Source organism: Neoarthrinium moseri (genome assembly GCF_022829205.1).
Source record: "Neoarthrinium moseri strain CBS 164.80 chromosome Unknown scaffold15_Wmoseri_CBS_16480, whole genome shotgun sequence".
NCBI lineage: Eukaryota > Fungi > Ascomycota > Sordariomycetes > Amphisphaeriales > Apiosporaceae > Neoarthrinium > Neoarthrinium moseri.
Genome location: NW_026055129.1, coordinates 85,357 through 107,915, shown reverse-complemented (window position 1 = coordinate 107,915; position 22,559 = coordinate 85,357). Strand labels below are relative to the sequence as shown.

At 51.7% G+C, this 22,559-nt stretch overlaps 6 protein-coding genes across 6 annotated transcripts; 3 read left to right on the top strand and 3 right to left on the bottom strand.

Annotated features, from left to right (window-relative positions):
* Positions 1–649: 649 nt before the first annotated feature.
* Positions 650–2,764, top strand: JN550_005056 (uncharacterized protein; the record flags this gene model as incomplete). The annotated part of the gene is made up of 2 exons (XM_049316641.1): positions 650–1,846; positions 1,901–2,764. 2 exons carry the CDS (start codon positions 650–652, stop codon positions 2,762–2,764), a joined length of 2,061 nt encoding a protein of 686 aa, XP_049172857.1.
* Positions 2,765–3,666: 902 nt separating this feature from the next.
* On the bottom strand, positions 3,667–4,559 carry JN550_005055 (uncharacterized protein; the record flags this gene model as incomplete). Its single annotated transcript, XM_049316640.1, has 4 exons — positions 3,667–3,707; positions 3,790–4,235; positions 4,374–4,456; positions 4,539–4,559. 4 exons carry the CDS (start codon positions 4,557–4,559, stop codon positions 3,667–3,669), a joined length of 591 nt encoding a protein of 196 aa, XP_049172856.1.
* Positions 4,560–5,497: 938 nt separating this feature from the next.
* JN550_005054 (uncharacterized protein) lies at positions 5,498–11,425 on the top strand (the record flags this gene model as incomplete). The annotated part of the gene is made up of 1 exon (XM_049316639.1): positions 5,498–11,425. One exon carries the CDS (start codon positions 5,498–5,500, stop codon positions 11,423–11,425), a length of 5,928 nt encoding a protein of 1,975 aa, XP_049172855.1.
* A 1,937-nt stretch (positions 11,426–13,362) lies between these two features.
* JN550_005053 (uncharacterized protein) lies at positions 13,363–14,960 on the top strand (the record flags this gene model as incomplete). Its single annotated transcript, XM_049316637.1, has 3 exons — positions 13,363–13,411; positions 13,461–13,623; positions 13,676–14,960. The coding sequence occupies 3 exons, from the start codon at positions 13,363–13,365 to the stop codon at positions 14,958–14,960; spliced, it is 1,497 nt and encodes a 498-aa protein (XP_049172854.1).
* Positions 14,961–15,264: 304 nt separating this feature from the next.
* JN550_005052 (uncharacterized protein) lies at positions 15,265–15,795 on the bottom strand (the record flags this gene model as incomplete). The annotated part of the gene is made up of 1 exon (XM_049316636.1): positions 15,265–15,795. One exon carries the CDS (start codon positions 15,793–15,795, stop codon positions 15,265–15,267), a length of 531 nt encoding a protein of 176 aa, XP_049172853.1.
* A 5,097-nt stretch (positions 15,796–20,892) lies between these two features.
* JN550_005051 (uncharacterized protein) lies at positions 20,893–22,232 on the bottom strand (the record flags this gene model as incomplete). Its single annotated transcript, XM_049316635.1, has 2 exons — positions 20,893–21,671; positions 21,728–22,232. 2 exons carry the CDS (start codon positions 22,230–22,232, stop codon positions 20,893–20,895), a joined length of 1,284 nt encoding a protein of 427 aa, XP_049172852.1.
* Positions 22,233–22,559: the final 327 nt, after the last annotated feature.

The window sequence follows — 22,559 nt, the reverse complement described above, 5'->3', positions numbered from 1 at the left end:
GCCGCGATGGCCGCCCGAGATCTCGGTCATCCTGAGACGCTTACGGGCGAGAAGATTAAAGCTGCCCTCCACACATTCTCTCGCCCCCGTCACGTCTTTCCATGACCCCAGTCCATCTCCCGAAGCTAACAAGACCTCCGAGATCCCTGGCAACCGTCTACTGCGACGCTCTGGTGCCATGATCCCTGTTGCTGATCAACCTTCTAAATAACCGTCCCATCAATCTCAAACAGACAGCCCAGAAAGGTCTTGCCACGAACTACCATATCGCCTCTGGCTAAGTGAGTACGATGCTTCGGGTACCGCGGGCCCAGCCGTAGGTGAGCACGAGATGTAAGTCTTTCCCGGTTTATAGAAGGAATGTTGGTCTTATTTGATTCCTCTGGTCTCCTCTCGACGTCGTCGAGTATTTCACAACTACTTTCATTTCTCCACCAGGACCAAGAAAGCAGGGTGTCTCACCAAGTTTCCTGTCGTTTTGTTTTTAGAAACAAGATCCTGGGGCAGTCGGGTCCGGAGCAAGTACTACCTCTCCCTTTACTATCGGATTACAGGTCCACTTGAGATTCCAAGGATCCTATGAAATACGGTTATGGAGCCCTGGGACAGGCCTGCACGGAATATGTTCAATCTGGTTAGTCGAGCCAAGATGTCGAAGGACGCTGCAGGAGATACAGCGGCGGTTGTGACGCACGTCCCCGGCTCCCCTTCTCAAGGTGGACAGGGCATTGTATCAGATCGATCCCAACGTACGGGGCCTACGCAGCTACAATATAATGGCGACGCTCCGCCTTCAGTCGCGTTTGCTAGTGGCAACCCGTACCTCGATCGTCCTCTGCCCGCTCCACCACAGCGCAAAGCGAAGATGGTTGAACGACCAAATACCTCGGGTGGGCCGAGCTCAAAGAGCCAGACCAGAGACAACAACTGGAACTTTGACAAATACGACAAGAGGGTATCCCGGGATGATTTTTACTTGAGCATGAAACCGCGGGCTGGGCTGGAGTCTAAGCCGCCACAGTTTCCACCGTTTCGGAGCCAGTTGCCAACCCCCGAGGGAAGCCCACGGTCTCAACCTCCTTCTCAGCCTGCTGTACCTATAGTGAGGTTACCAACACCGGACTCCGTGGAAGAATCAGTTTCTGGGCCTATCGGAATGGCGCTGGGCAGTCCCTCACACCCGCCTACAGCCTGGAATACGTGGAGTTCACAGCAGACATTACAACCACAGCCAGCACGACCTATGCTTCCAGTATCACCTCTATCATCAGCCAGCAGTGTGGATTCGTACGACATGCCTAAGGAGAGAAAACCGAGTGGGAAATGGAAGCTGTTTGGGATGTTTGGCAGGAAACATGCAGACAACTCGCAAAGTACGGTATCGATATCAGAGCCGAACGAGTTAAAGGGGTCGTACCAACAGTCACAGCAGACCACGCCCAGGTCACAACCAGGAAGGAGCAACACGGATGCCAAGAAGGTCCCGAAACACAAGCCTATAGTCATACGTTCACAAACTGCGCCTAATGAACATGGCATGAGGCTTTTCTCGTCATCGAGGACTAGAAGTCCCAGTATCGATACCTTTGGGAGCGCTGGGCCGCATGGCAGGGCCGGAAGCAACTTTGGCAGTATTCCCATTGCACTGGATTCTGCCGTCCCAAGTGCGAACGCCACACCAAACCTCTTGAACGTTGAGATACCGCAGAGCAACATGGAGAGATACAGTGTCATGTTCGGCAGTGTCTTACAAACGCAACCGAGTAACTCGTCGGCGTTGCTGGCTCGACGGCAGGCCACGCTGAGAGACCTGAGGAAGATCAGTGATGCCGTCATTCTAGAAGAGGTTGGTTGTTCTGCATTTGATATATGTCTTTACTAGAACACTAACAACGAACAGGAGGAGAAGCAGACTGGGAGGCCTCGAAGAGTATCATCACCACAACATGCAAAAGCATCGCCTGCATTCGCTCTATTTCCTTCACCGCCAAGTAGACAATCTAATCATCAACAAGTATCCCATCAACATCGTCAACCACCAAGGATTTTGCGGTCCAACACGTCTCCAGCAATGCTACCCTCCCCCTCAAGGGCAACATTTGAAGGCCCCTCAAGCCATCATCTCAATGATGCTGCAACCGCCAACAAGGCACAATTTGGTAATAAGGTGACCATTGCCACCCTCGCGAAGTCGAGAGAACAACAACAAGCAGTCCACGGCTTTCACTTCGGCGCGGAGCAGTCAGGACTCATTCTTGAGTCTCCAACTGAACTCAACGCACCTGAGTTTCCGGCGGAAGTGATCCGGACGAGTACTGTGCGACACAAGATACAGGAGCCGGACTGGCAGATCATCGAGCCGGCGGCCCATGCTGCGCCTTCCACAGCGTCGTCCGTGTCGAGCTCACGGAAGCGCTCACCATCCTCGGTGTCGTCGGCGCAGACACACATGACACAGCCGTCCGTGGACCTGGACGAGCAGGACACGGCCAACATGAACCCGGTCGAGGTTTCCATCGCCAGGCAGATCTCTATATCTAGGCAGCAGCGCAAGATGCTGCAGCCACTGCAGACATCATTCACGCCGTCCAAGCCGCGGGGCAGCCCGGGAAACCCGAGCCCTCCTGTTCCCATGATCGCCATCGGCAAGAACGAGAGGCTGGCTGAGACCAAGACGTCTACGCCGACCCTAGTCACCCCCTCGACCTTTGACTCGCAACTACGCCAACATCGCAAGAGCGAGCGGATCGTGCTCGAGGGCTAAACACTTTCTCTTTTTTTTTTTTTTGACCTTAATTTTTATTGCTTCAATTCATTTCCCAAAAACGTTTAGATTTGCTGCGTCATTTACACAAACCCCCAATGATAATTTCGATTAAGCGGGAATATGGAGGAACAAAACTGGGTTGGCTAGGATGGGCCAGGCGTTGGAACAACAGGGACATGGCATGGATTAGTCACGACTTGCGCGGGCGATATGGGGCGGTCGTGCTGGGAAACGGATATTGGGAGGAGGCATGAGTAGGATATACCCACGGGTAGCAAAGGAGCCAAGGGGATCCACCACCGAGTCTGCGACTCCAACACCTCTATTTCATTTGTACAACCTCGTCTGGGATGAGCCGCTAGGGGACTGTTGGGAACTCCTCATGTCACCAGCGGATAGGAAATATTCAGAAATACTACGAAGCAGCAGCTCGTACTTTCAAAGTCTCTGCATTCATAAATCGTGTAACCTTCGCAGTACGTTTCGTGGGCGATCCAGAACGCACTCCTTTATCCAAAACGCATCTGTTGCAGTATATATATCGTGCGTAGATAGCGTCGAATACGGAGGAAGTATCGGTAACGAAGCCCTTGTCGCTACAACAGATTATCGCCAAGCCTTGATATGACCTCAATTTCAAAACAAATATATTTGGCACCCACACATGGATACCCTATTACGTCGCCAGCGAATGAACATGTTTACACCCCTGGCAGTCCCTGGTGTCACTATACACACCCATATAGATGGAGTAGACAACCCTTCACTCCCTTGATATATCTAGCCAACCACGTGCGCTTCTCTTCTCTGCCTACTATGCCGAAACGAGATCGGAGAACCCGGAATCGCAACCAACGCCGCTTGATAACAGCGCGCCACCTTGGTCTGACATTTTGTATTTACATGAGCACGCAGCACGAGTTCTGCTTCTTTGCTTGGGCTATTTGGGGGTCACGAGTCAGCGACCGAAACATTGGGAAATGCAGAGGTTTGGGACGTGACAGCCCCGCGAGCGGACTTACTGTAGAACATCTTGCTCTGTTGGCTCAGGCCGTCGCTCTTGGAGACGAGGTCGTCGATCTTCTCGCCGCGCTGCAGGACGCTCTCGATGGTCTTGTGCAGGACGATCTTGGTCTCGTCGAGCTCGCGCTGGATCTTCATGATGCTGTCGGCCTGGTGGGGGTCCTGGTACTTGGTCAGGTACTCCTTGAGCTCGGGCATGGTCTGGGTCTGGCCCTGGGCCCAGGCGGAGCGCGGGTGCGCCGACAGGAACTCGTCCATGACCTTGGACAGCAGCTGGTGCGCCACCAACCCCGGGTACTGGTGGTCCGAGATAATGATGCCGCACACGCCCTCGGACCGCGCGTACGCGTGGAACGTGTAGTCCTGCTCCTCGACGTCCTGTCGCTGGCCCGGCCGCGTGCGCTCGGCGACCGTCTTGGCGAACATGGTCATGAACTCGCCATAGCTGTAGAAGAGCAGTCAGTGATTCATTCGTCCGTATTCATCATTCATTTCCGTGTGTGTGTGTTTCTCTCTCTCTTCCTGCCCTCCAGCGTGAAACGTGGGAAAGTGGCGATGGGGTTCGTATCGGTGGGATGCGTACTTGTTCTTGGTGAACCGCGAGTATGCGCTCAGCTCCTTCTCAGCCACCAGCTCGACGCCGGGCTTCTGCTCGTTCTTGATAATCTGTGCCAGCATGCCATGGTCAGCCAAAGAACATGGACGAGTTGCCACGGTCCCTCCTCGCAACATAGCGGTACCTACATACTCCGATGTAGTGCAACTTCATGGTGGGCAAGACTGGTTCGTGGCGCTTGATTCCCCTGGATCCGGACTTGCGACAGCGTAACGCTTCCTGAGGCGTAGAGGAGGATGCGAGAGTGTGTGGGCTGTCTCGGCTTTCTCGATTTGTAGGTGCAGGTTGCTATCCTTTTCGCAATAGCAAAAGTGTGGTATCGTGGTCTAGGGAAGGTCTTGAAACCAAAGGCAGGGTCGATATGGAGGGGGGAGGGCGATAATGGGACGCAACAATGAAGTCACATGTGCTGGCTGACCTCCTTGTTCGCATGGACAGACAGGCCCTGCGCGGCTGGCTTACCGCCTGATCCCCCTAATTAAGGTACCTGGCAGGCTAACGGCCTAGGGTGTCTGGCAGATGGGAATCAAACAACAGCACCACCCCCTCCCCCATATTTACACAGCTTACAACCTACTTCAATTTGAGAACGCGGAATGAACGCGGAAAGATTCAATACAAAATTGCATGATTTTCAGGAGTTATTGTTTTTGTGAGCAAAGCTTTTTTCCCTTCCCTTTTCATATACCTTGTGAATGTGTCGTTGATAGACTTCGCGGATTCTGGGGTTGAAGTTCATCTACCTGCCTGACCCTTAGGTGCCATAGACAGTTACAGGTATCGATAGCGGTGTGGCGCTGGCTGGCCCACTGTAGAGGGGCAATTCTTGCACTCGTTCCCCATTGGCCCCAGCCACGGCCCGCTGTTGAGAGTGGGAGCATCATCACTATCACCCATTCTGCAGATACCACAGCTTGCCGTTTGACTCAGAGGCCGAGGGCAAAGTAAGCGCACAGGACAGCCAAGGTCGATTTCTCAAGTTCCCAAAAGCGGAAATTGTAGACACGATCCGTGATAATCTTGTACCATTCTGCGCGGATTTTGCAACTACGAGCTTCCCTAGCGATAGAAGCAACCCAAACCGATACACAATGTCCAGTGACGCTGAGGCTCGATGGCGCGAGCAGTTCGCTGCCATGAAATCCGCCTTGGCCGACCTCAGATTGCCTACCACCGATTTGAACGGAACATCAAGAGAGGACACAGACTTTGACTTTGACGATGACTTCACCTCCGGAAACAGTGGCGACGATGTGTGGGATTTCATCTCGGACAGTGAAGGCGATCTCTACAGCAGCGACTTTGTAGAGGATGCCGATGGCCAGCTGGGTGAAGGAAGCCACAGGTCGACATGGTTTGCGAACCAGTGCGCAGCGGTTGCATCCAAGAAGGACGGCCTGTCTCCCGATGCGTTCCAAGCTCAGATCTTGGAGCTTCTGACCTCGAAGAGGGCTGAGTACGAGGTGCAATCCATGCTCACCGATCTTGTTGGGTTCGATGACCTCGACTTCGTGACAGAGGTTCTGTCTCATAAAGACGAGATCGTATCCAGCTTCGTTTCTCAGAACGACAGCAGGCCAGCAGGAAACCGCTTGCTATCCAAAGCCGAAAGAGAGGAGGCTCTGCGGCAGAAGGACTGGGAGCATAAGAATGCAGCGCTTGCACCAACCATGCACAAAGAAGTCCAGTATCCCCATGTTTATAGGTCTCACACTGCGGGTAATACTCTCAGCCATTCTGGTCAGAGGTATGCCCTACCTACCGGGAGTGAGAGGAAAACATTCGACAACTACGAGGAGATGTTTGTCCCGGCAGGTAAACCGGGGACTGTCGGCCCTGGCAGGAGGCTGCTTCCTATTTCTGAGATGGATGGTCTCTGTCGAAAGACGTTCAAAGGATACAAAACCCTCAACCGGATGCAGAGCCTGGTGTACCCAGTCGCCTACAAGACTAGCGAGAACATGCTCATCTGCGCTCCGACCGGTGCGGGTAAAACCGACGCAGCCATGTTGACGATCCTGCAGACGATCGGGCATTACTGCACGCCTAATCCTATCGAGAACAATGACGCCAGCGACTTCGGTGTAGATGCCGACGAGTTCAAGATTGTATATGTCGCCCCAATGAAGGCATTGGCAGCCGAGATCACCGAGAAGCTCGGGAAACGCCTCGCCTGGCTAGGCATTCGTGCTCGAGAATACACTGGAGACATGCACCTCACCAAGGCCGAGATCGTGCAAACCCAGATCATTGTGACGACCCCTGAGAAGTGGGATGTTATTACGAGAAAGGGTACAGGCGACACCGAACTGGTCCAGAAAGTGCGGCTGTTGATCATCGATGAGGTCCACATGCTTCATGACGAGCGCGGTGCTGTCCTTGAGTCTCTAGTAGCTCGGACAGAGAGGCAGGTCGAAAGTACACAGTCGTTGATCCGCATCGTTGGCCTCAGTGCCACGCTTCCCAACTTCATTGACGTGTCCGACTTCCTCAAAGTCAACCGTAACCAGGGTCTCTTCTACTTCGATGCCTCTTTCAGGCCGGTTCCCTTGGAACAGCACTTCATAGGTGTGAAAGGCAAAGCCGGATCCAAGCAGTCGAGGGATAACCTGGACCAGGTTGCATTCGAGAAGGTCAAGGAGATGCTGGAACAGGACCACCAAGTAATGGTCTTTGTTCATTCTCGTCGTGATACTCTGTTGTCCGCGAAGATGTTATACCAGAAAGCTACAGAAAACTTCTGTATAGATCTATTCGATCCCCAGGGCCATCCAGGTTACGAGCAGGCTATCAGAGATATGAAGTCTTGTAAGGCCAGAGAGCTCCGAGATCTTGTACCCAAAGGCTTGGGCATTCATCATGCTGGAATGACTCGATCAGACAGAAACCTGATGGAGAGGCTCTTTGCTGAGGGTGTCATCAAAGTTCTGTGCTGTACTGCTACGCTCGCGTGGGGTGTGAATTTGCCTGCCGCAGCGGTCGTTATCAAGGGCACCCAAGTATACAGCGCCCAGGACGGAAAGTTCATCGACCTCGGCATTCTCGACGTGCTCCAGATCTTTGGACGTGCAGGTCGCCCTCAGTTCGAAGACGTGGGCATCGGCATGATTTGTACCACTATCGACAAGTTGCCACATTACCTGACTGCAGTTACGGAACAACAGCCCATCGAGTCAAAATTTTCTTCCAAACTGGTTGACAACATGAACGCGGAAATTGCCTTGGGGACTGTCACCTCCGTAGCCGAGGCTGTACAGTGGATTGGCTACTCGTATCTATTCGTTCGAATGCAGCGAAGCCCTATGACTTACGGCATTGAGTGGGCAGAAATTCGGGATGACCCAAATCTGGTTCAGCGGCGACGACAGCTAGTAATACAAGCTGCCCGAACACTCCAGAAAAGCCAGATGATCATCTTTAATGAGATTACTGAGGAACTCCGGAGCAAGGATGTTGGTCGCATCGCCAGCCAGTATTATATCCAGCAGTCCACCATTGAGATCTTCAACTCAATGATGAAGCCGCATGCTTCTGAGGCAGACATCTTGTCCATGATTAGTATGAGCGGAGAGTTCGACAACATCCAGTCAAGGGACAGTGAAGCTGATGAGCTCACATACTTGAGGAAAGAGATCATACCCTGCGAAGTCTCGGGTGGAATTGATACACCTCAGGCAAAGACCAACATCCTACTACAGTCATATATCTCCCGAGCACAGCCGGAAGACTTCGCCCTTGGAAATGATCTCAACTACGTAGCTCAGCAGTCAGGACGTATCTGTCGGGCCTTATTTATGATTGCGCTCAATCGCCGCTGGGGACATCAATGCCTTGTCCTACTGACGCTGGCCAAGTCGATTGAGAAGCGGCTTTGGCCCTACCAACATCCTCTACACCAATTTGAGTTGCCGAAGCCCGTACTGAACCAGCTTGATGCTAAGGAATCTCTTACTATTGAGGCTATGCGTGATATGCAGTCCGCTGAGATCGGCGGCCTGGTACATAATAACAATGCGGGCAAAAAGATTGCTGGGATTCTGAATACCTTCCCAACGGTTTCTGTGGAAGCAGAAATTGCCCCCTTGAACAGAGACGTCTTGCGGATCAAGCTCTACATCACACCGGAGTTCAAATGGAACGATCACACTCACGGCACCACAGAATCTTTCTACATTTGGGTAGAGAACTCCGAGACATCCGAGATCTACCATCATGAGTATTTCATACTTAGCCGGAGAAAGCTGTATGATGACCATGAATTGAACTTCACAATTCCACTGTCAGATCCGCTCCCGACCCAGATATACCTCAGAGCAGTTTCGGATAAGTGGCTTGGGGCTGAGACTGTCACGCCAGTATCGTTTCAACATTTGATCCGCCCAGATACGGAGAGCGTATACACAGACCTTCTCAACCTTCAGCCACTTTCTATCAGTGCGCTGAAGAACGACGCTTTGGAAGACCTTTATGCCCAACGTTTCCAGTACTTCAACCCCATGCAAACGCAGATTTTCCACACGCTCTATAATACCTCTGCCAATGTTCTGTTAGGATCGCCCACTGGTAGTGGAAAGACGGTTGCCGCTGAATTGGCCATGTGGTGGGCATTCCGCGAGAAACCTGGATCGAAAGTCGTCTACATCGCTCCCATGAAGGCTCTAGTTCGCGAGAGAGTCAAGGATTGGGGCACCCGTCTCGCACGGCCATTGGGTTTGAAACTTGTCGAGTTGACTGGTGACAATACTCCTGATACTAGAACTATCAAAGACGCAGACATCATCGTCACTACGCCTGAAAAGTGGGATGGTATCTCGCGTAGTTGGCAAACCAGAGGGTATGTCCGCCAAGTTTCATTGGTGATTATCGATGAGATCCATCTGCTGGCGGGTGATCGTGGCCCAATTTTGGAGATCATCGTATCTCGAATGAACTACATTGCCGAGTCAACGAAGAACTCAGTCCGCTTGCTCGGCATGTCCACGGCTTGTGCAAACGCCACAGACCTTGGCAACTGGTTAGGAGTCAAAGAAGGCCTTTTCAACTTCAGGCATTCGGTTCGCCCTGTGCCTTTGGAGCTTTACATCGATGGGTTCCCAGAAGTCAGAGGCTTCTGCCCGCTCATGCAGTCTATGAACCGACCTACATTTCTGGCTGTCAAAACCCATAGTCCAGACAAGCCTGTCATCGTATTCGTACCTTCTCGTCGTCAAACGCGTCTGACAGCCAAGGATTTGATCAATATGTGCGGTATGGAGGATAATCCTCGTCGGTTCTTGCACATGGACGAGGAAGACCTCCAGCTTAATCTTGCTAGAGTCAAGGATGAGGCGCTCAAGGAGGCCATCAGCTTTGGCATTGGGCTTCACCATGCCGGTCTTGTTGAGACTGATCGACAACTGGCGGAGGAGCTGTTCTTGAACAACAAGATTCAGATTCTCATCGCTACTAGTACTCTTGCCTGGGGCGTCAACTTGCCGGCTCATCTTGTAGTTGTTAAAGGCACTCAATTCTACGACGCCAAGATCGAGGGCTACAAGGACATGGACTTGACCGACGTTCTGCAGATGCTCGGTCGTGCCGGCCGTCCTCAGTTCGACAACTCAGGTGTTGCGAGAATCTTCACTCAAGATGCAAAGAAGGACTTCTACAAGCATTTCCTTCACACAGGTTTCCCTGTGGAATCTTCTTTGCACAGTGTTCTCGACAACCATCTGTGCGCCGAAGTCTCAGCAGAGACTATCCTCACGAAGCAGGATGCCCTTGATTACCTCACTTGGACGTTCTTCTTCCGCCGCCTGCACAAAAATCCGTCTTACTACGGGCTGGAGATTTCAGCCGAGGAGCACAATAGCATAGCTGCTCAGCAGCTTGCCAACGACTTCATGATAGAGATGGTCAACAAGTCGCTGGAGGAACTTGCCAACTCGCAATGTGTTGAAGTATTCCCCAACGGCGACGTAGACCCCACACCTCTCGGCAAGATCATGAGTTACTACTACTTGTCGCACAAGACCATCCGTTACCTGGCCAAGCATGCCAAGCCCAAGGCATCTTTCTCTGACGTGCTCTTGTGGATGTCTAGTGCTACTGAGTATGACGAGCTCCCAGTCCGCCACAATGAGGACCTGATCAATGCAGAGCTGTCGCGCAATCTGCCATTCGACGGAAGCAGCTTTGGTTTACCGATGTGGGATCCCCATGTTAAGGCTTTCCTGCTTCTTCAAGCACATATGTCAAGAATTGACCTCCCGATCACGGATTACGTCGGTGATCAAACGAGTGTGCTCGATCAGGCGATCCGTATTATCCAGGCGTCGATTGATGTTCTCACTGAGCTCGGATACCTGTCCAGCTGTCTTGAGATGATGAAGCTCCTTCAATGCGTCAAGTCAGCACGGTGGCCGGAAGATGCGCCTCTATCAATTCTGCCTGGTCTCGTCCCTGAAAAGGTCAAAGACAGCACATTGCTTCAGAAACTGAGCACTATGACCCGGCCGCAAGTCGAACAGCTAGCTAAGAAGCTTCATGTTCCTCAATCGCAGCAGAACAAGTTCGGACGCGCCGCGTCCATCATCCCCAACGTAAGCGTCAAGACAGAGGATGTCACGGCTCTGTCTCTGACTGTTTCATTGAAGCGTCTCAATGCCATTGTCGAAAGAGAAGGCCGCATCTACGCGCCAAAGTATCCAAAGCCCCAGAGCGAGGGCTGGTTCGTTGTCGTATGCGATGTTGCTAGAGATGAAATCATCGCCGTCAAGCGCGTGGGTTGGAGCCAGGGCCCTGGCAAATCGGTTGGCGTGGGTACCAAGCCAACGGCAAAGGCGAAGCTCAAGCTGCCGGAGCCAGACCGCAGCGGGAAGGCGAGGAAAGTGGATGTGTTGGTCGTGAGCGACGCGTATGTCGGTCTCGAGTACAGGGTCATGGGCGTCGATATCCCGGCGCTGCCAATGGTGGATGACGATGTAGATAAATCCAAGACAGCTGCAGCTGGTGGTGCGGGTGGTGCCAGTGCCTCATAGATTTCTATAAGCTGTGCATGGAGATGAGATATCAGTTAATCAGAGTGGCCTCTCATTCCTCTCGTGCTTTGGCAATACTTCACTTATGCGCCGTTCGATGGGCAACATGGATCCTCGCAGGATCTAGAGTCAATCATGCGTCGAACTAAACCTTCACAAAAATTGCCCATACGACTCGGCTTTGGACTTTCGCGGATGCAAGTGAATGATTCAATTGAGTCGCGGGAATGACTACATTGGCATAGGTATGAGCATACAGGCCTTTCTTCAGACTCGTCAATAAAGTGGCCGCCGCTCCGGTACAATTCTCGTGCGCAAGTATAGCCAGTTGCTTGAAGTAAGAGTCGCAAAATTAGATTGCCCACATTCAGCGGTTCAAGTTTGCCACAGAAGGAGTCGACGGAGTTAGTGTAGCATTTCATAGCACATGAAGCTACAGTCTTCACCACTCGCCAAGAAGAAAGGCCTGGAGGAGCCTTCTCACTCCGATCATAAATTCGAGAATCGATAACCAACAGCTGAAGAACGCGCAAAAATTTTGTCCTCTAGGTAACCTAGAAGGGCACAGGAATGACCAGTGCCGGGCTCGATCCGGCGACCTTCAGTGTGTTAGACTGACGTGATAACCAACTACACCAACCGGCCTTTGAATTGGTGTTAACACCAACCCAGATTGCGTTTGTTGAAGAGATGGGCGCATATGTTAATCTATGACACAAGTTCAAAGCAGAGCCTGGAAAATGCCGCAGACCCCACCAGCCCACTACAGCGCTGGCTCCGCCAAGCCATCGAGTCAGGCTGGGGCAGCTCTAGGCGAACAAGACTGCGAAGGGTGCTTGACAAGTCAGGTCCGAATCTCATGGAGTCTCGAATTACAGTGGAAAATTCCGAGGAGATCGACCGAGACCTTGGTATACTTCTGTAACATTACGGCTGACTGCGACCTCTGCCCAGGAGGGGTTGCCTTATCGAACTGTTCCGTCAGCGCTTTCATTCAACGCTAACCTCGCTCTTGTTGGAGTCGCCGCGAGACTTGCCCAGTATGAACGACTTGTGAATACATCGAAGTTTCAGGCTATATATATTACGAGACTTTTTCACGCATAGGCGAATGCTTGCCGTTCTTGATTTCTCTTTGTTCCTTGGCCGAGCAATAAGGAACACTTGAGGACTGCCAAGGACTTAGTCCGGCCTATCAGTGCATAAACTATGTCTACCAAAGTATGCCCATCATTGTCGTTCTAGGGGTCCGCCATTAGTCCCAATCCGGTGCCGACGATCTTCAATCGTTATAGACCATGCCTTGGTCTTTACCTCAAGCAAAGTGGTGTGTATTTTCTCGTGCCTGGCATCATTGTAGAATGCCCCCTCGTATTCGTCACGAGTCAAAGTTGCAGAGAAAACACCGCCTGTCCTGATGTATGCCTTCGATACTTCGATACTTCGGCAGTTGAGATGACGCGGAATAAAATAACACCAGGTCGGGCTATTGTACAGCGCTGGGATAGGAATTTGGATTACATGAAGGGCGTGGAATATTTGTGGGCTCTGGACGGTTCGGCTCCGGCTAGTGGCCGGCCACCTCCGCCGCGGAGCTGGCGTGATTAACCCCAACTTATTCATTTTCTAATTGCCAGCAGTTAATGGAAGCAGTTGGTCAGTCATTCATCCTGTTCCCCTTCTTGTCATAAGCAAACGCGAGCACTTGTTTCCTTCTACACAAGATCTTTTGGATTGCTCGGTCGATCTCCTCCGCTTCCTCTGACTCTCGATATAGACAGTCTGGAGCGAACTGCGAATCTCCCCATCATCGACTGGCGGCGCACAGAGAAGCCTGAATTGGCGTTCTCAACCTAATAAGCAGACATATCGGGAAATTGACTTTTTCATAGCACATTATATTCTGCTTCCAGTCGTTCGCCATTTGACAATCCAAGATGGACTCCAAGCAATTCAGAGAGGCTGCCATTTCCTCGATTGACGACAGTTAGTTCCACCTGTTGCATTTCCTTGGATAGGGGCTGACTATTTCTAGTCGTCAAGTACTATGACAATATTGAGGATCACAAGGTGGTTTCGTCTGTAGAGCCTGGTTACTTGAGGAAATTACTCCCAGATCACGCCCCTGAAGACGGCGAGGCCTGGGCTGAAATCCAGAATGATGTCCAGTCAAAGATTGTTCCTGGACTTACGCACTGGTACGTAGATTTCCTCGCCATTAGTAATGCAATGTGGCTGACACCAACACAGGCAATCGCCAAATTTCCTGGCCTGGTTCCCGTCGTCGTCCAGCTACCCAGCGATGCTGGGCGAGATGTACTCGACCGCATTCACTGGTGCAGCTTTCAACTGGATCTGCTCTCCAGCCGTCACCGAATTGGAGACCATCGTCCTAGACTGGCTGGCCAAGGCGTTCGCTTTACCAGAGTGTTACCTGTCCACCGGATCCACGCACGGAGGCGGCGTGATTCACGGCACTGCATCGGAGGCTATCGCCACTGTCATGGTCGCAGCTCGTGACAAGTATCTTCGCGAGGCAACAGCGCACCTCTCAGGCGAGGAGCAGGAGGACGCCATTGCCCTGAAGCGAAGCAAACTCGTGGCTCTTGGGAGCGCCGCCACTCACAGCGCGACAAAGAAAGCAGCCATGATCACCGGCGTGCGCTTCCGAGCCGTGCCTGTCCATGCCAAGGACGAGTACAAGATGACGGGCGAGGGCTTGCGCACCATGATTGAGGAACTCCGCGCCAAGGGCCTGGAGCCGTTCTACGTCACAACGACGCTGGGGACGACGGACACATGCTCGACGGACGACTTCGACTCGATTGCAGCCGTGCTCGAGGAGCTGGCGCCGCCGGGTAAGGGCGAGATCTGGGTGCACGTCGACGCAGCGTACGCGGGTGTGGCGCTCATCTGCCCGGAGTACCAGCACCTGGCGGCGCAGTTCCACCGCTTCCACAGTTTCAACACCAACATGCACAAGTGGATGCTGACCAACTTCGACTGCAGCGTCCTGTTCGTGCGGCAACGCAGCTGGTTGGTCGAGGCGCTGAGCGTGACGCTCGCCATCCTGCGCAACGACTACACGGACTCCGGTCTCGTAACTGACTACCGCGACTGGCAGATCCCCTTCGGACGCCGCTTCCGCAGCCTGAAGGTCTGGTTCGTGATCCGCTCCTACGGCATCAAGGGGCTGCAGGCACACATCCGGAAGCACGTGGGGCTCGGGGAGACGTTTGCGGAGTTGGTGAAGTCAAGGAGCGATTTGTTCGAAATTGTCTCTGGACCCAGATTCGCATTGACTGTAATCAAGCTGAAGACAAAGGGGGCGGCCGCTACGTTGGAGGAGCAGAATGCTCTGACCCAAAAGATGCACGAGGCGGTGAATGCTGGCGGCAAGATTTTCCTTTCTAGCACTGTGGTGGGTGGCATTTTTGCAATCAGACACTGTCCAGCTACCCCGTTTGTCGAGGAGCAACATGTCAGGAAGCATTTCGAAGTTCTCGTGGAAGCAGCTGAGAAAACTACTGCTTGAGGATGTATCATAAACTTCGCGGCTTGTCTATCCAAAGCTACATAGAGTTGATTGATAATATAACTATAGAATTGAAGAATTATCGTAAAAGTCATTCATCATGATTCGTGATGTGTAGCACCAATTGCTCATGCCGTGTCTGTTTATGCTGGATCCGTAGGCGCCATATATTTTGCAGTATTTAATCGCAACCAGCCTATGCACCATAGAGCGTCACTGTCGTACGTATAGTGTGAAATTGTGATAATCGCCCAAACTCCTTAAAGCAATGTTGTCACAGCTACCTCACGCTTATGTGGCGCCTCTAGAATGAATCACGGCGGTTGCTGCGTCGCACACTTCCGTCGCGTCTGTCGGCATATCGGTAGTCGTTGCGATAGTCTTTGTACTCGTCCCGATAGCGACGATATTCTTGGTCGCGGAATTCCAAACGACGTGGTTCGTCTCTGTGGTCGCGTGTATCGTATTTGTAGTCTCTGGGGTCATCTCTGTGGTCATCTCTGTAGTCGTAGCGGCTGGATCCCCGGTCACTCCGGTCGCTTCGGTCGCCGTCTCGGACATCCCAAGTTGATGATCGACCGTGGTCATCGCGCCTCCTCCGCCGACGCTCTTCCCGTTGCTTCTCTCTCTCCTCCTCCTCTTCCTTGCGCTTCTCATGTTTCGAAACTTGATTCTCGATGTTCCACACAAGACCCACGCCTAGCATAGCTAGCACAAGGGGTTCCGTGTACCCATAGCCATGCTTCTTCTCGAGCTCCTTGCGCTTGGATCGATGCTCCGGGTCAGCTCTCGATGGAAGGACCTTCCGAGGGTCAGGAGGTGTGAATTTGACCATCCTTAATTATCGGACTTTTTACTGATAGGAGTACACAAGCGGCTATTCACGACACCAGGTATTTTGTGTCGGGTTCATCACCTTCTGTGCGTTGACAATAATGATCGATGGCGATACGAGAATGGTAGGATTCGTCAGCTATGAGATTTTAACCAATTTGAATGAGAGAGGGCTGCTACACATGTGCAGAACCTTTATGGCTTGGCTTGAGTGATTGGTCCTATTGATATGGTAGGAGGTTATGGGATCTAGCATGAAGTATCAGGCGTGGAGGGTGGGTACGACGATTCCATATATACGCCTCTCGGGAACTTGACGATGTTCTGCAGGGTCCATCCGGCCACTTCAGAAGCTTATGCGCAATTGGCTCGATGGCTTTGGGGAAACGCGTAGGGCGCTGTCGGATGTCATCATCGAACAGCGTCAACGCCCCTCGGGCTTTGCTGCCATTCGGCACTGTAGGTCTGGCTTGCTCTGGCCCGCTTGGACAAGATCAGGGGACCCGAATCTCATCTGAGACAGTGATGTCATTCCGGCATACGAGACAGGTGTTGGTTGGCCTGACCGCTAGACTGTCGTGGGTCCGACAGGAGGGGTCTGGCACGCTATAATTGGCTACTGGTCCACGTTCACGGCTCTTCCAACATCATGGATGGGGGTAAGACAGTCCCCAACCCCATTCAACTTGAGGGGTCCCAAGTTGCCAGGCCGCCAGGGGCCAGCAGGGCCGGCTTTACTATGGTAGTTAGCGTGGGTGATCTGCCATCCGCCTCGGCTGCTGCCGCCCCGCCCAATGACTAGGGTCGGGTCTCCCAGAAAGCCAGGGAACTTCATAATGTCGCTCGCCCGATCGCAGGACAACCCGAGACGGTCGCTAAAATGGATAAAAGAAATCTAAGAACTACGGTAGTTTGAGTTGTCAGACTCTTTCAGCATTCAATCTGTTGGCCATTTGGCTTTCAATGCTCAATAATATCAGCAACCTTGAATACCAGGCTAATGTGACCTGCGAGCGCTCTGCGGGCTCAACGACGGGCTTGAGCGAGGTCAGAAACCTAACCCTATCCCTGACACGAAGCATGGTGTTAAATCTGCCTAATATTAAGAGTGCTTTATTAGCACAGACTAGTACATGACAGAGACACTGGACGGTGGCCGCCTGCAGTACCTTTCGGGGTGTGGCCACACTTCGGGTGATTCGACCTGCAACTTTGTTAGCCTCCCAGAAGGGTTTTGGCGTATCGGATGGAAGAACATAGTCTGGCACCCTAGTATCAGCTCATACTCGGTCTGAGACTGTTCTACATGGACCACACTGTTTCTCATTGCCAACGTATATTCAGTGCAAATGGTGAGGCAAGTTATGCGACTCTGGACCGTCGCCGATGGGACGTCCACTTCTCCATGCAGTGGATTGACGCTGACTGGTATTGTTACCACATACATTTATAACCAACCAGCAGAAACATATAGGAAATTCTCTTTGGCAGAGATATGGTAGATCTGTCTGTCTTTGAATGGAAGCATGATTTGTTGTTAAGCATGCGAATGGTCGCGGAAATACAGGCTGCAGGTAGAAAACGGAACATGAGAGAAGGCCTCTCCCATACCAAATACTTCAAACTATACCTCTTCAAAAGCCAGAGCATACCAATACATCAATCAGGGCTATTCTTAGCCATTGTTGGATCTCAAAACGAACGTGATGGCAGGAGGGCTTCACATGACACCGAACTCATTCACCTCCGCCTATTCGCCAGCAGTAACAGCACTGGATGGCACCTGACAAACCTCGGTGACTATTCGTTGCTGCTGGCAGTCAAGGATCAAGAATCTGATGGAAATGAAGGGTTGGTTGTGTATCGCACGGAAAGTTTCCAGTATGATGGCTATGTAAATTCTAACACAAAATCCTATGCCAGTACTCGGGTTATCAACAATATTGAGTGTCTCATGATCCGGTGATGCACGGGCGAAGCTGTCTATTGGTACACCACCACCATCACCACCATCACCGATGAGAACCAGAAGAAAGTAAGGCCACCTGATGGCGTTGAGTAGAGTTACAAGGATATCTTGCGTGTCTGTTTGTCGACGGCATGAAGTGGCCGTGCTTCTTTCCAAGGCAAGCGATGTCACCGATATTCATTGTTTTTTTTTCCCCCGTCGATGTTGACCTCGCCCAACGATAGTCGCGCCTGCCTCACAGTGTGATGAAAGCGGCACTCGCTCCTATCCTTGCTTGGGAAGAGTAGACATCGTCAAGCCACTCACGCTCATTTGCTCTTCTCGTCTGTTTGGCTTGCTATACAGCGCCAGCACAGTCGTGCCTGAGAATATCATATCCGAAAACGAAGGTATCTACGTAGTTAATCATTAGGTAAGCCTCTTTGCCCAAATGACAAGCCATGTGCACCTTCCATTCTTTTAGTCAATGTGGCATTCGAATCTTTGAGGCAGGCACGCATGTACGACTGCCTCCAGCATGTACATCCATGATGCGTAGGCACCTGTCGACACAGGCTCATTCCCCAACGCCCTCGAGGTGGGGTCCGCCGTCCATAAAATCTCGTGCTTCTCAACTTTCTCTGGTTTTTTCTCTTCTCCTCTCCATGTTGCTGCAGCTGGTGCTGGTGCTGTTGTTATTGGCTGGGCCGCGAGGGGATCACGAAGCCCTCACGGCTGATGGCTCAAGGAGCCATCATCGCAACGGTGTACCGGCCGAAATTTTGGAATATTGGCCATAAACGCCCTGGTTTTTCATTGGACTCGTCACCTTTGTGATGACCCGAAGAAGAACGCCCCCAGATGCTAACCTTGCGTTGGCTCGTACTTTGTGCAGCAACCTGTGCTGGCTTGTGTTGATCATTTGATTCCAGCGGCGATCGGTAATATCACGCAATCAATATTTGGAGTCTGCTGCCTATGGTGGATTCATTCTCTCTCGACCATGCCTCGTCACTGTTCCAGGAGCCATCGTACGAGTGTAATCTAGGTATCAGATGGCCATGTTACCCATATTGGAGTGTTACTGCATGAACGATGCATGAATGAATCAACAACTAAAGGTATCTGTGTAAGTAAAATTTCCCGGAAGCCGGGAGACCCTTGAACCTGTGAGGCTGATGGACTTGGCATCCTGCTCGCACAACTTTACTGCACGTTAGAATTCCAATCCGAATACGATGCGATAATTGCATTCTTAGGGAGGCAAGTACATGGAGCCGGAGAATGCCAAGCGAGGCGGGCGCAGTATCGAGCAAAAGATTGGCCGAATAGAGGGTGAATGATCTCTTTGTGGACGAAACATCCCATAATTGTCAGTTCGTTGTTCTCGATTTGGCAGACGTATGGAAAGCTGCAGATGTCACAGGCACGGTTTCTCGAGGCGCAGAAGCGTTGCAGTACATGGCGGGACGTCCCGAGCTGCAGGCTCTTATCGCAGTCCATTGCAACCATCCAGGGGTCTTTCAGCTGGCCTCATTTCCGGGTATGGCACGCGCAATACCCTGATGTATTCTTGTTGTATTTTTAGATTGCTCTAGAGCATTGACAGGTTCTTGCGACTGTGCTGACATCGGATAATGCATGAGTCTAGAACACTGAAATCCATTTAGCGATATGCATGCGGCCGCCACATCGCGTGCACCGGTTGAAGTTCCAGTTCGAGTAAAAGATAACTGAAAGAAGCAAGGCACATGAAGACATGATAGCCTACCGATGGCGAGTAGAGGTGCATGGATTGCTTTTGATTGGAACAGGCCTCGATGTATGAGTTCTCAAATGACGCAGATCCTTAAGGCAGCAATGGGCACACAGATATCCAAATTAGTCGAAAGTGGCCAGAGCAACGGAACTGGGACGATAATGTGTGGCAGCTCGCCCCGACCTACCGTCCCCAGGGAACCCGTTTCGTACTGGTCACACATTGGCCTACTGATCGGAATGTCTACATATGGGAAGCATCCTTAACCAAACAGGACCAGACTATGCGCGACAGTACGCAGCATGCTGGCCCACAGCCTCATCCCACGCGGTGTCTGTAGGAAAGTGTGGCAGGAATTCTGAAGGCTGTTCGTCTGGCGTTGCATGATGGAACAGGCAATGGATGCAGATTCTGAGCTGTTATCTCCAGCATACTATCTTGAGCGGTCAACTTGCTGGCGTACCGGTGCCGCGTATCCGGAATGATCTGCCAAGAGAACTTCTTGTTACACTTCTTAGGAGGCGATTATAAAACGATACAGAATGAACTGTGAAGATCTCACTTGACCATCGGTCTCAAGTTGAGGTGTTGATGGACACCCATCAAGGTAATTTATGAATTTTCAAGCCGTTCTCTCAATGTATTGGATAATGTGATGTATGCAGTAAGCTACACTGTTGTTTAATGAGTTCATGAATTATATCTCGCTGTATGTGATTACACTATCGCAGGTCATGTGCATATTGAATGGGCGATACAGCTGTGATAGATGGCGGATTCCCATGCACCAGCGGATATATACGAGCCGAACAGCCGGTCTGACAAAAGTGCGCTCGACTCTTTTTTCAGCGCAGGCATGACTTGCATGTCTCGTGATGTGGCAGACTGGTGTAATTCGTCCAGTAGCCTGCTTTCGCTTGTGACTCAGCGTGTAGGTACTCGCTTCCCAACATCATTGGCGGAATAAAACGCTTCAAGTTTGTAAATCTATGTTATCGAATCACGTGTGCGTGACGCCATTGAAGTTGCGAAAGACACCTTCCCCTTGAGAAGTATGCAGCTCTTGCCTAGTATTGAAGTCCACCTTCTAAGTGAGAAAACTCCTCGCTGAAATCAAACCTTGAAAACCTTGAGCAAAGAATGATCGAATGTCGCGAGAATGGTGCGATATAGGAGCGAACAATGCGGGCGGACTCCCACTCTGCCGCAGAAGCTAGTGTCGTCGATCGTAAATGTAATGAGACTAAAACATATTTATTATCATGTCGGCTTCTAATTGAAGAGGCCACCTGTCGTAGGCCAGCAAATCATTTCGAGGGAGTCCAGTGGAAATGCGCCTCGCGCAGAGAAATGTGTGAAGAGTATCGGCAGTGTCGCATTTAATGGATACACTACGCTGCGACTGCATCCGCCTGCTTGCCGGTCCTGAACGACCACCTTCTCTTCTTGTGATCGTTGGCAGGTTTCAGCTCTTGTCTCTTAACGAGCTTCCCAGAGCTCTTCCCAGGGACGACAGGTTCGAGCTCAGATATGGAGCGTTCCACGGTCCGAGGTAGGGGACTGGTAGCATCTTCGATTGTGCGAGTAGGTGTGATCTGTACAGAAGGTATGATTTTGACGTTGTGGCGCACGGGGGATGTAGCTTCGGTAAACCTGGTGGCTTTAGGCTTCATCATTCGTTCGGACGAATCTTTGTCTTTAGGCATCGACGATAACTTGTCCGATGAAGGGAAAGGGGTAGCCACTGGTGTAGAGTGAACCGAGCTTGGGGTCGTTGAGAGGCCAGAGACAGTAGACGATGCAACAGAAGGAGGGCCAGATGATGGTGCGGAGGGTCTCGCTAGATTCTTGTACGCAGTTGGCAGCAAAGGGACCGGTGGGATAGATTGAGCAGCGGTAAGTGCCTGGGGATTCATGGGCCGAGGCGCTGTAAACCGTGTGTTGCGAGGGGTTGATGGTTGAGTTTGTTCATGCTGTCCTGATAGCCTTCGCTGATAGGATGGGTGTAGCCTATGCAAGCCTGGGGTATTTGCAGGAGTCTGTTGCAAGTGGCGAGGCTTCGTCTCATCGGTGGCAGTACTGGACCGATATGATATTGTACGGGCCGGCCTCATCTCGAGGTCCTCCTCAGATGAGCTCGAGCTCCCGGAGCTTGCCATGTGCGGCTCAGCTAGACCATTACTTAGCATTACTCAACATTTGCAGAGAGATACGGAGCCAAAATACCTTTTTCAACGCTCATATGCTGTGGAGGTTTGGCTTGTGCATGGACGGAAGTCTTTGGAGGCAAAGAAGACACAACTGCCCGTTCCTTCCCTTTGATGCTGCCTACATCACCGAAATAATCCACCTGGGAGTAGTTGATCGATCTCCTTTCATGCCAATCACCTGGTAGGCTGTTCCGACTGTAGTTCTTTGGCAATGATACAACGGGATTGTAGCTAATTGGCGGGTAGGAGACATTTGAAAGCGAGCTTCCAACGCGTGGGACGCTTCGAGAACTTGCGGATGAAGTCACCATAGCGCTTCGCCTGCGGTTCTCCTCCTGAATCCTTGGGCGAATTTCATGTTGCCAGCTTGCCGGAGCTCCTGATATAGAATCAATGGCAGCGTGTGTTGGGACATGTTTGTACGGTGTCTTAGCAGCCTCCTGTTGCGCTTTGTCGGCTTGCTTGGCGCTGTGTTCTTTGGCTTGTTGTCGACCGCGCTTGATAAGGGAAAAGACGGCCATGATGAACAGTTACTCTGCAATTTTGGTCGCCGCCAATTCCGCCTAGTGTTCGCTTGGGATGAGATGAACCGAATCAGAAGCCGAAAAAGTAGATAGATGGCTTCGGGCACACTCTCGTTCTTTTTGAGACCAGCCGGTTCTTCGCTTCTATTAACCCGAGGCGACAACCAAGTAGTTCCTTGCTCAGGTCTGAGGCAGCGCGCCACAGCCCAGGCTTCCAGGTATCACCGTCAACGGGATCCAGATGGAGTCCGCACAAGAGATTCGTACGTAGCGACCCGGCTACAGACGTTGGTTTGATGAATATTTGCTGCCCTTGAGGCTGTA